This window comes from Diorhabda sublineata, chromosome 4 (genome assembly GCF_026230105.1).
Source record: "Diorhabda sublineata isolate icDioSubl1.1 chromosome 4, icDioSubl1.1, whole genome shotgun sequence".
Taxonomy (NCBI): Eukaryota; Metazoa; Arthropoda; class Insecta; order Coleoptera; family Chrysomelidae; genus Diorhabda; species Diorhabda sublineata.
The window spans coordinates 18,193,961-18,206,328 of NC_079477.1; the positions used below are offsets into that span (position 1 = coordinate 18,193,961).

The 12,368-nt window shown below is 30.0% G+C and overlaps 1 protein-coding gene across 2 annotated transcripts in view; it reads right to left on the minus strand.

The window, feature by feature from the left end:
• Positions 1-434: 434 nt before the first annotated feature.
• LOC130442391 (talin-1) overlaps positions 435-12,368 on the minus strand; it is a 106,756-nt gene continuing 94,822 nt past the window's right edge. Inside the window, exons 33-34 of one of the 2 annotated variants that reach the window (XM_056776458.1) lie at positions 10,633-10,676; positions 4,700-4,821 (exon numbers count right to left, since the gene is read on the minus strand). In XM_056776458.1, the coding sequence (XP_056632436.1) occupies positions 10,637-10,676 (40 nt within the window). In that variant the 3' untranslated portion in view covers positions 4,700-4,821; positions 10,633-10,636. Of the gene's footprint in view, positions 4,822-10,632; positions 10,677-12,368 lie in introns of both variants that reach the window. The other variant, XM_056776457.1, reaches the window with a different exon arrangement.

The window sequence follows — 12,368 nt, forward strand, 5'->3', positions numbered from 1 at the left end:
CGTATCCAGCATTTAATTTAGACTTTGCACCGTCAACCCCAAAGAATAGTTTATATAAATATACTATACATCTTTAATTTCGAGGATGTACCACAACAAAAAAACACAAAATCGACTTTCGATAAACCCAAAGATATCCATGACTAATTAAGCACGTGCAGATCAAATATACCATATGTCTGAGATATGTTGCCACTCTTATCGTCTTATATTCTATCAATCGGCAGACGCGTCACAGTATTGAGAAATGCGTTCCCAAAAAACCGTAAATCAATATATCTTGATAGGTAACAATTTTAGCGAAAATATATGGTATAACGATATATATCGGTTTAATTACCTCTGATGACCAATAAGTGTTTTGCAGATTTCTTATTTGATCCTTGTACCGTCATTAGAATTTAGCAAGTGTGCGAAATTTTAAGTCAATTTATCAATTAGAAATAGTTTATATATTGATTGTAAAATTCTTTCAGGACCGACAACAGAGTGGATTGAATGTTTAATAAATATTGAAATTAAGTGATTGTTACAAATGAAAAACGTTTTATTTTGTTAAAATCGTTTTTATTTCATCCAACTATTACTAAAGAATAATAATATTAATTATCCAATAAAACAATCCAATTAAACAAAAATATTTAAAAAGTATACAAGTATGTAAGGCATGCTTTCATAAGTAACAGGCACCTATTAAGTCTCGTTATTTTTATACTAGAATATAAAATTTAATTACAAATTAAAAAGCAATACAATGAAGAATAGGCACTTTTGAGTTTTTATAAATACAATATCAAATGTAATGTACAGATTAATAATTAAAAATATAAACATTTCATTAAAGCTTATATTTTATTATTGGCACTTAAAAACTAAATTTTGGTTTTGGTTAAGTAAAGAAACAAGCAAAACATTAGCACCGTATTTAGTAAGGACACTTATAATTAAGAACAAATAGAATATACACTAAAAACAAATAACAGCAGTACATACAAGATGCTTCAGAGTGAAGTATTTTATATAAAATAATACAAAAAATTTATAATTAAAATACCAGTTTCGTATTCGATTTGTCGTTGACGAAGAAGAAGGCATCTTCAGAATGAGTCGTTTTAAAAAATATTAAAATATTTTATTTCTCAGTGAAAAATAAATTTTCAATTTCAACAAACAAGCTCGAAATATGAAACAATATGAATATTTCTTTAAAATCCATATACTTATGAAAACGATACACTATAATTTAGCACAATAATGGCCTGAACTACATAATAGGCTTTCGATTTCTATCTATAGACAAAAGATTCAAACTTATACTGGTCTAATCTCATTATTGACGTTATATAATAAAGTGAAATGAATCAGTAGTACTTCTCGCATAATTGTAATATTTCTATAAAGAAGAGTGATCTAATATCATGTGATATCGCGCAGTCATGACCCTTCCAAACTGTCTTGCTTTCAGGAAAAATTTTAGGGAAACATCAAAGCTATCAAAGATAATGACATCAAAATTTTAAGTGAAGGTGTATAAAATAATATGGACTTCTTAATAATGTTCCAGTTCCATCAGTCATTTCAGAATATGAATTTTGGATTGCGAAGTGGTAAAGAAAAGCCGGAGCAACACAAGAAACACATATTTCCCATTTTCTACTTAATCCAATAGAAGAATGTGACAAGACATGTTCCCAACAATTAACATTTTATTTTGTATCCTTGCCACTTTACCAGTAAGCATCGCTTCGAGCGAAGGAAGCGTTTAAACTTTACGCTCGTTAAAAAATTGGCTGCGAGAATCCATGGAAAAAAACGCCTTATAGGACTAGATCTTTAAATATTAATAGAGATATTGGTGTTGGAGCAGTAATAGGCATATTTTCAAAATACTCAAAAAGAAGATTGAAATTTCTATTATTTCGAAAAATTTAATAAATGATTCATATAAATAATATGGATTGATGGTATTTAATCAGGAAAATTTACCTATAGATAGTTCTGCTAAGTTTTTATTTTCTATTTTTAATCGACACAACCCCCTTCCCCCCAAATATAGGAGCTAAAACCCCGCCTGTGTGATCCACTCTGGTTGTTTACAACAGTGGTCTAAAATATGAAGAGCTTAATGGATCGTTCGGTGAGCTCTGTGTTTATATTTTATTTGGATAATTTCATTTATTGATCTTCACAAGAAATGGGAAATAATGTAATATCAAGATTAATAACAGAGAGATTCAATTTACATTTTCGACAACCTTGGCATAGTATAAAAATCAAATTACACTTCAGAAGGAAGTTCGCTGAAGAAAAGCTTGTTTAAAGAAGGTTTTGGCAAAGCATTAGGAAATGATACAATAATTTATTTATGCGTTTGACTCTGTTACCGTTAAAGTATGAAATCCATAATTTTATAGAATACCTAGTTTTTCCATGAAATAACTGATCGTGTCTGTTAAAGTGTGTAATATATTATTCATTTGACACTTTTACTAGTTATTTCATATAATAACGATCTGCAGCCCGTTAAAGTGTGAAATAATCTATATCCTATATCCTTTAGTATAAGGTTTACGTTTCGTTTGATGAAATGAAAAGTAGCGGAAAAATGGAAGGATTTTTCCACATGGACACAAGAAACGGTCGAATAAAACAATTATATTCCCGATCCCAGTTCAGCGAACAAAAATTAATTAAAATCGAAGAAGTACCGGATTTAGAAATATCGCTTTGTACCAACAAAAATTGTTTTTGTTTTAGAAATAATGTTCTTTGTAATTCCAAGTGTCATTTTAGTAATCCTTGTTGTAACATATGATTTTATGATATGTTTCCATAAATGCCATTTATACGCTGCATAAATTAGATAAATTATTTATTTTACACTTTAAGTATCTCTCATTAGTTAATTTATAGGATACCTAGTTATGTCATAGAATAACTAGTCAAATTAATAATATATCACCCACTATACAGACACGATTAGTTATTTCATGGATTAACTAGTTATTCTATGAAATAACTGCATTATATACTTTAACGGTAACAACTCCATTACCCGCATCAAATCTAGTTACAGGTGTTCAGAATAAACATCAGTTATAGAATATTGCTTGGATATACACAGTATAAATGGGTACAAAGAATGAGGAATAAGCATTCTGCTGTCCACATACAATTATTTTCTACCTGATATTTTTTTAAACAAGATGTAACCACCAAAAACATTTTAGCCAATATAGGATTGCACAGAGTTTCTAGTATCTTGTAACTCAACTTTTGTAGATTGAAAGAAAAAAAAACGATATTAAAATCACACCCGAAGATTGAATGAAAATCATAGGATTTGCAAATAAGAAATATCTTATATTTCAAGTAATTGATTAATGATTAAGTATGATGAAGTAATGATTAAAAATTATTTCAAATTCAAGAGGAAACCGAAACAGTAAATAATAAATAATATGAATAGAATGGTTAAGTACCAGAAACCTTGTGGATATGTAGAAGGTCCAAAGTGCATTAATTTTTTTATTTTTTGAAATTCGAAATTTTAGTGTTTACTTTGGCTAAATTATTTGTATTAAAAAGCTTAAAAATTCACACATTCTTTTTTTAAAGTTTATTTTCATAACACCTTTAAGTGGCTTAAGCCGTAATTGCACATATATAAATCTACTAAGAGTAAATCAATAAAAGAACTGTGAATATTAAAAAAATACCTTGGTATAAGTAAAATTTGTTGAAGACCTGAACAAAGACAATCCATTTTGCAAAATAATATTAAATAGATTCAACACTAGTATTAATTTTCATACCACGACCATTAAACAATACTGCAAGTAGGTACTGGTCAGGTGGAAGAAGTAAACAAAGATTTTTTTGTATTTCAACCAATTGAGGCCGGCCTTGTGATATATTTTTTATTTATCGTATATTTTAATTCTAGTAAATACTGCATGTGAAATTTTTATATTTCATAACATACATCATATAAAATCATACAAATTGAACCCACATCAAATGTTTTATCTGAGATTATTATTTGTAACGATAATAAAAAAGTATGTTGTTTGATACTGTACTAATGAAACATCTTGCATGGTTTGTATGGCAGCCAAAAACTATTCAAATCTAAAACTCTTTGTCGAAGATTCCTCCTTACTACTTTTTGTCATGGATACAGTTTTTTTCTCAATAATCTGTTGCGTCACTGATTTTTTCAACATTTTTTGTTCTAGCGTGTCATCTTCTCTAAAAAGGGGTGGTTCGTTTATGTATTCAACATTAGTTAAATAAGAATATTGAGAATCTCCATTTTTGAATGTTTCAAACGCCTTTTTGTCTCTAGGAGATGTAACTGCGGGTGAACTAGTATAATATTTTTCGCTACTAGATGAATAAGAATGTTGAGGCTGAGATTGGTAGCTCTTATACTCATATGTATTCATTTTATACCCTTCTGGTGTTTTGTACGTATTTGTTGCATATTCAGAACTGGAGTATCCATCTGAATAATATTTATTATCTAACGGTTGATAAAATGAATCTTTTGGAGGATCGTAACTTTTATAATGACTAGGAGTACTTGTGTAAGTATCTTTTGGATAAAATTTGGGCGAGTTCTGACTATATGAATTGTAATCTTGACCATACGTGTTCGTTGATCCATATGTTGCTGAGTCGAGGTCGTTTATTTCAGATTTTAGAATGTTTTTATTGCGTTCGAGCGAGTTCACTTTCTCTGGACTTTCTAATTGTGAATAGTTATCTTGATAGTATCTTTGATGTGGATTAGATTGGTAGTCGTAACTTTGATGGTACCTTAAAATTAAAAAAAAATGTATTATTAACCTTAAATATATGTGTTAATGAGGATATTTTAATGAAAGTTTAAAACAACCTACTAATTTGTAAATAAATCTAAATAGTTCATGATACACATCACATACATTTTTCTCATTATATTTGGAGATTATGGTTTTGAATCTATTTCAATTTAAAACGTGTTTTCGTACCTGGTCATTTTTTTGAGGTTTCTAGAGAAAAATACTTATTTATATGCAATATTGATAACTCCTGCCTTCATGTGAAAAAAAACCCTTCAATTTATTTTTGCGCTAGAATATAATTTTTGTTATAACAGAAATTCATTTAAATTCGAAAGTGTAAAAGATTGTTATAATAAGGCATAGAAAATGATTAAGTTAACTAAACCTTCCTCTCGAATCTATTGATGCAACTGACAAGGCAGATGAAATTATTTTAAATGAAGTGATTAACATAGCTGTCTATTTAAATTTAATGCAAGCTGTGATCGTTGAACTAGCTTTTTACATTCCATGCTTGGTATCAAATACGAGAGCTAATCTGATCGCACTGCCCCTGACCCATTTATAAATCAAACAACTATTCTAGTCTGAAACTGTTGAAGTGTGCCTGAGTAAAAGTTCGCATCTCAGTATCAAATTGGATCGTGTCGAATAACGCGCAGTTATTACATAATTGAGTTGAGAAGAATTGGTCCCAAAGCAAATTTAATTTGCAGTTACATCTGACACACTAATAAAAGGTGATGAGTTCAAATGTTCACAGTTACGAACAGATGAATATGTAGGTGGAACACTCACCAACGCTACCGCACACATTAAATGTATAAAAACTGACAACTCTGTTGAAGTGTGTCTACAGTTGAAACCCGAAATATATCTCCATAACAAAATTGACTGTTTCGAGCAACGAGAAGTCATTAAATACTGGATCTCATGTTGCAAAATAGACGTGCGACAGACAAATTTTTTAAGATAGTGGTTCCTCATACTATGTGGTACATAATATATGAACAGAAAATTATCGTCTTTTAACGCAGTATGGACCAGAAAGAGAACATTTACTTGTAAGATTAATAACATTAGATGAGCCATCAATGGATCCATAACTATAATTTAGAGATCAGAGTAATGTTTTAGCAAGGAACGTTATGATAACTGTATTTTAGGATTCCAATAATAGGCATAATTTTAGATTTCTTGCAAAATTACAGGTGCTCATGATTAGGGCTGGGCAATTATCAAAAAATATAATCAATTATATAAAATAATCGATTATTTTCGATTTTCGATTGATCGAAAATAATCGATCAATCCAAAATAATCGATAAATTGGAAATAATCGTTAATCGAAAATAATCAATTTTCGATAATTCGAAAATCGGAAATAAAGCTTCAGAAGAACGATTGTGGTTTGATTCCTACAAAAAACAAGATAAAGAGCGAGTATACCATTAGGAGTATACAGAAGACATTATGGTTTGATTCCCAATAAAAACAAACCAAATAATGAACCTACAGAAGATATTTGGAAGTAAGATTCTGATATTGAATTATATTGAAATAATTATTCAGAAAAAAAATTTTTAATCGTTGAATTGATTATTATATTATTTGATTATTTTAACGATTGTACGAAAAATAGTGTGTATGCCATAGCCGCGAAACGACCTCAAGATTATCTTATCGATATTTTTATATTTTCCGATTAATCGATATTTATTAAAAATATTAATCGATTAAATAATTAATCGATTATTTTGTCCACCCCTACTCATGCCAATTTAGAAAAACACTGAAGAAAGTGAGCTTCGTGTTGGTTGAGGAGCCGCCTTATTCTCCAGATTTGACCACCAAGGATTATTGTTACTGTTGCTAAAATTTAAATAACACTTTCACGTGTAAACGATTTTATTTGGATAATGAAATCATGTTTGCAGTACATCAGTGGTTTGCAGAGGTTGAACAATTTTTCTTTCAAGGCATATTAGAAATACTAGAACATTGATAGGAAAAATGGAGACTATATTGAAAATGGGTCAGAGGTGTAATTAATGAATTTAAATGAAAGGACTCCTTATATAAAAATTTCGTGTCATGTCATAAAAGGTATAAAATTGGTATAGCAAAATTCAAAAACACATTATTATGGAAGAATTGATCAATCGACTTAACACAAACCTTTTATTCACCTTCCTATGTAATATATCAACATTTTATTATCAATGGTAAATAATAAATAATTTATTATATAAATTAGTTTCATGAAAAAACTTCCAATCATCTGCTCTACTCACAGTCAAATATGACACGTCTCATTTGATATAAACGTTAATTACTAAATGATTTACTTACTGAACACCATGTTTACATTACTACTACACTAACACTCACAATTACACTGTCTGATGCGCGTTTCGATGACAAAGTTATCGTTTTCAGAGACTGAAGGTAAACTGTTTACCTTCAAGTGCTTATTATGCCAAGTTTGTACCAAAATTACTTGAGGCGATAGCAGTGAAACGACGGGGGAAGTTGTGTACAGGAGTTCCCTTGTATCAGGATAAGGCGTAGTCACAGGTCTGAAATTGCATTAACATACTTGGTACAGAATTTGCCATATTTTTCGGATTTGGTCCCCATAGTTTATCAGTTGTTTCATAACTTGCCTCTTTTGGCGAATAATCGCATAATCTTTCTTACAAGACGCATTAAAAATACTAGAAGTTATTTGAAGACAATAACTTAGTTATTGAAACGCACTTCAGACAGTGTTATTGTTAGTGTAGTGGTAATATAAACAGTGTGTTCGAAATTAATATCACCAACGGTTCCAGAAATTCCAACTAAAGATTTACTTATCAAAAAAAAATTTTTAAAATAGATAAGTTCAAATAGACTAAGAACAAGTTGCAGATTTTTGAGATCAATCTTCTAACTAATTTATCAGTAATTTTTATTTAAATCCTAGTTTTTTTTCAGAGAACCATGACAAACTTAGCTTGTTTCAAACTTGAAAACGTTTCTTTAGATTTTTTGAATATGGAAATGAATTACTATTTATCCCTTTGCTCAACAATTTCTCGAAAAATGAAAAATGTCGAGTTTGCACCAGTTTTTAAGCAGTCTACCTAAAAAAGCATATTTTTGGATATGCGAAACATAAGCTGTGAAGAACCCGTAGAAATGTATTGAAATATATTAGCTTATAGTAAAGTAGCGAAATAATAAACCAATTTTAGCATAAATGGTGCAGTTATCCTGTATTATTTGAATTCGGGCTCATATTCTTTAAGTTTTTATTATTAATTACGTTTTGTACGCGATACAAACAATACCACTGCATCATTTAAATTTCGTATTTGTTTTGATGGAAGAGTGACTTTTCATAGGTTGTTAAACTTCTGCTAGAGCTATTATATTGTTAGTTTTCCCATGTTTCTGATGTTGTCTGTTAAACATTTTAGATAAAACTAACAAATATATTACTTTTAATATTGATATAAAGAAAGCTGTTTCTGTCATTTGGTAGAAAAAAGAATATCGAGTGTTGATATTGTTTCTTACGAGGAAAAACTAATTGAAAAGTTACGTAAATATTGTAAGTATCCTCTGGAACTAGTCTGTATTTTATTTAGCGGTCGTCAAACAAAAGTACGTGAGATAGCTTCTTATTCTCATTTCTTCCATAATAGGTCTATCGTTTGTTCCTTATTCTGGCTCTAGGTTGTCATTTCCCCTCTTCAATGGTGGACCTCTACTTCGTGTTTTAGTTAGAGATTTACCCCTTACTAGTTTTATCAGTCTAGCGTCTGCCATTCGACTTATATATTGGTTCCATTGCTTCTTATGCTGTAATACTCATTCATCAATCTAAGTTACTTAATCGTCTGATCGTTTTCACTTTTTTCTCGGTCTAGTAGTGGTTTTCCCGAGATCCGTCTGAGAATATTCATTTCTGTGGTCTGTAAGAGTTGTTTCGTTTTTGATATTTCTAGTCTTGTTTCTGATTGTCCCATTGTCGCTTTCTAAATTCGTGCCTTTGTTTCTTGTCTCAAGTGTTTTCGCCATACTACGTTCTGAAGACATCTCGTGAGTTTATTGCTCTAGCTACTCGTCCGCTTATCTTTTCTTCTCCGTCTCTATAATGGGTTATGTCAATTCCAAGATATTTGCATTTAACGGGCTCTTTTGATGTTGTCATGCATAAGGTTTTTATCAATCGAAATTGTCATGTAGGTACTGTTTTCCTGTGAGATTAAAAGTGTTTAATAATCTTTGAAGATCATCTCCATGTTTAACCCATATCATAGCGTCATAGGCATAGCACAGGATTTAGATTTCTGTCAACCATTGCCTAGCCTACATTGAATAACATGGGACAAGGCAAGTCACCTTGTCTATTAGTATAGGTTTTATTTGCTTATTATAAATGCGAGCCTGAAATTTATTGTCTGAGTATATGTTTTCAATGATCTGGATTATATTGTACAATAGGTGAATATCATCCAGTTTAATATAGTCAAATGCTTTTGTAAGGTCAATGAAGCATAAGAATGCTGGTTTATTATATTGCATTGATTCTTCAACCAGTTGTCATAGGATAAATATTGCATCTACGCTGAATCTTCCTTATCACATCCTTGCCACTCGTCTTCTGATGCTGTGCTCCAAGTTAATTTTGTTGGTGATAATTTTTGTAATGAGTTTCATTATTGTATCCCTCAGATATTCCCTTGTAGTCAGCTGGCTCTTGATTATCTCCTTGTTTCAATTCAACATGAGTATAATTGAACTGGTTTACCATCTGTCTGGTATTTTACAGTGTAGCAGTATTCTGTGGGTAAGTTTTATAAGTTTTTATTTGAGATGTTAGCCCCCATACTTTATTACTTCATTATGGAGTCCATCCTGTCCGGGCGATTTTTTGTTTTTTAAGGTCTTTGGGGTGGGTTAACCTCTTGAATGGTGACCTCCACATTATTCCTTATGTGCAATATGTTAGTTATTTTAGTATTAACTTTTCCTTTAATAGTTTGGTAGTCTATCTATGTATCCTGCGATATTTGACTCGATTCGCAGAGCTCAGTTATTTCTTTCCGCTGTTGTTCTCAATAATCGCTTTTTATCTGTCTAACTAGTAAGTTAGTCCCGTTTCTAAATAGTCTGTACCTGTTATAAGCTTCGAAGCTAAGCTAATGTGTTTATAAGGTCTGCGCGCTAAGTAAGCTTCTCGTTTTGGCATAGATTTGACATGATATTCTTAAAGGAACCATTGAGTTGTATAAGTGTTTTTGTAGATATTGTTGTGAGATAGCTATTATATAATATTTTGCATGGAAGTTTACATATGTAAAAGCTATCTGTAGGGTAAGCTCCGCAATTGCTTAATGCTGATAAAACGTTGATTCGCATTAAAAATTCAAATTCATTTTTATATATCTTAACTCCATCCAAGTGAATTTTACTGCTCATATACTACAGAACATGAATCTTGGGTTTTACATTATACCTCAGAACCAAAAATACGGCTTTATTCCATTACGACAAATTCATTTTTAGATATCTTAACTCTATCCAAGTGAATTTTGTTGCTCATATACTACAGAACATGAATCTTGGGTTTTACATTATACCTCAGAAACAAAAATACGGCTTTATTCCATTACGACTATGCTCCATGCAAAAAATTATCCGAACTGTAGTAGAATATTTTTTTACGGTAAATTACCTTTTACAATGAGAACTCACTCTTTTCTCAAACCAAAATCAAGTTTAAATCTAAAGCATAACTAATATAACTCACCTTTTTAATGCCAGTTAGTTTCTTTAGTAACAACAACCTTCACTCTGTACATGCAAAAAACAAGCACAAATGTTAGTTAAGAAGTGAAACAAAGAACAATACTTAAGAAATCAAACTAACCAAACTAATAGCGTTTTCCTTATCTACTTTACTATTACAAAAGATGTCAATATTTTGTGCTTATAAAATATGAAAAGATGTGAGTATTAGTTGAAAAAGTATATCCTTACTCAATAATTCTACAATGTTTAATTATAAAGTTATCAAGAATAGTAATCATTAACAGTATATGCGTAAATATGTTTTTTAATTCAAAGTTATAATTTATGTTTATATTGAAATAAAATTACTTTTTTCAAGATTAATTGCAACATTTGTGATTTCTGAGAAGATTCAATCTTAGATGGGTAATCTGTCAAAGGATAATTCAACGTCTGTATAATATAAAAATTTACCTCTCTCAATACTTTGTGTTATCCATTTACCTACACTAACCAGCTAAATTATGGTCAACTCAAAAAATTGATTAATTATTTTTATAAGGTAAATTCTCAAGAAATATAGTGTTTTCAATTTTGTACAAATAGTGTAATTTTTTACTTTAACTCTAAAATCACATTTGAAGTAGAGTGTTCCTCCTTGTATTCTTTATATTTTGTTATGGTTTCTCACAATTTCTTATTTATTATAAGATTAATTTTTCTAGATACAAGAATTTAAGTAAATAGTTACATTTCTTCAATGGTAATAATAATAACTTTTCAAATTTAACAGAATACAATGAAAATGACCCGACAATGTGAAAAACATGAAAAGCTAATATGTGTTTACAAGTGTTAAATTTTGAAAATGTTTCTCGTTGTATCACAAATATGCTCAACTGAGTTTATATCTGGGGTAAGAGTAAATTAACTTAATGCTGGGATTTTTGGGACATTGTCTCCAATGATCTGTACAAAAAGAAATACATGGGTCTACTATCCTGTACATTACAACGTCGGCGCTTCAAAACTTATGCCAGCCCACACTATTATTTAGCAAATTTGGTATATCACTGACTATAGACCAGTTGCAGGTCTCTGGTATGTGTTCCAATAGAATCTATAACCTTATACTTGCATTACAGTCATTACAGTCAAATCAATTAATCATTTGTACAAAAGTAACTTTTCTTCAAAACATTTAGAGTAACTAAGCGATTATCTTAATTACTAGGAGGTTATTTTTGATATAATGTTTTTTCTTGTTGATACAATAAAATATTTTATTGCTTTTTGAACCCCACATCTTGAAATTCTGAGCACTTTGGTCTTGTGACCACCCATCCCAAACAATACTTTCGCTGCGACGGTTACAGAAAAATGCATATTTGAAACTCCCCTTCGTCAAGAAACACATTCAAAAATTTTATTGACAATTTTTAGAAAAAATAACTGGCAGTATTTCAATAACCCAATACTAGTGAAATTCGTGGAATTACTGTTATTACCATATGAAAAAAGATAAATGTACCTATTTTATTAATCGCTTGTATATTTTTCAAAAATTGTGATGTGTTTTGATAACCTAATATATGATTACAAAGTGAAATAGTAAGAAAAAGACACTTGTGTCACTCTATATAAACACGCATCCATTTTCTTTGCAATTCAAAACTTATTACTAGATTTCATTTAATAAAAAAATAATGAAATTAATTTCAAAATGATAAATTCATTCATTATAAAGAAATAAGC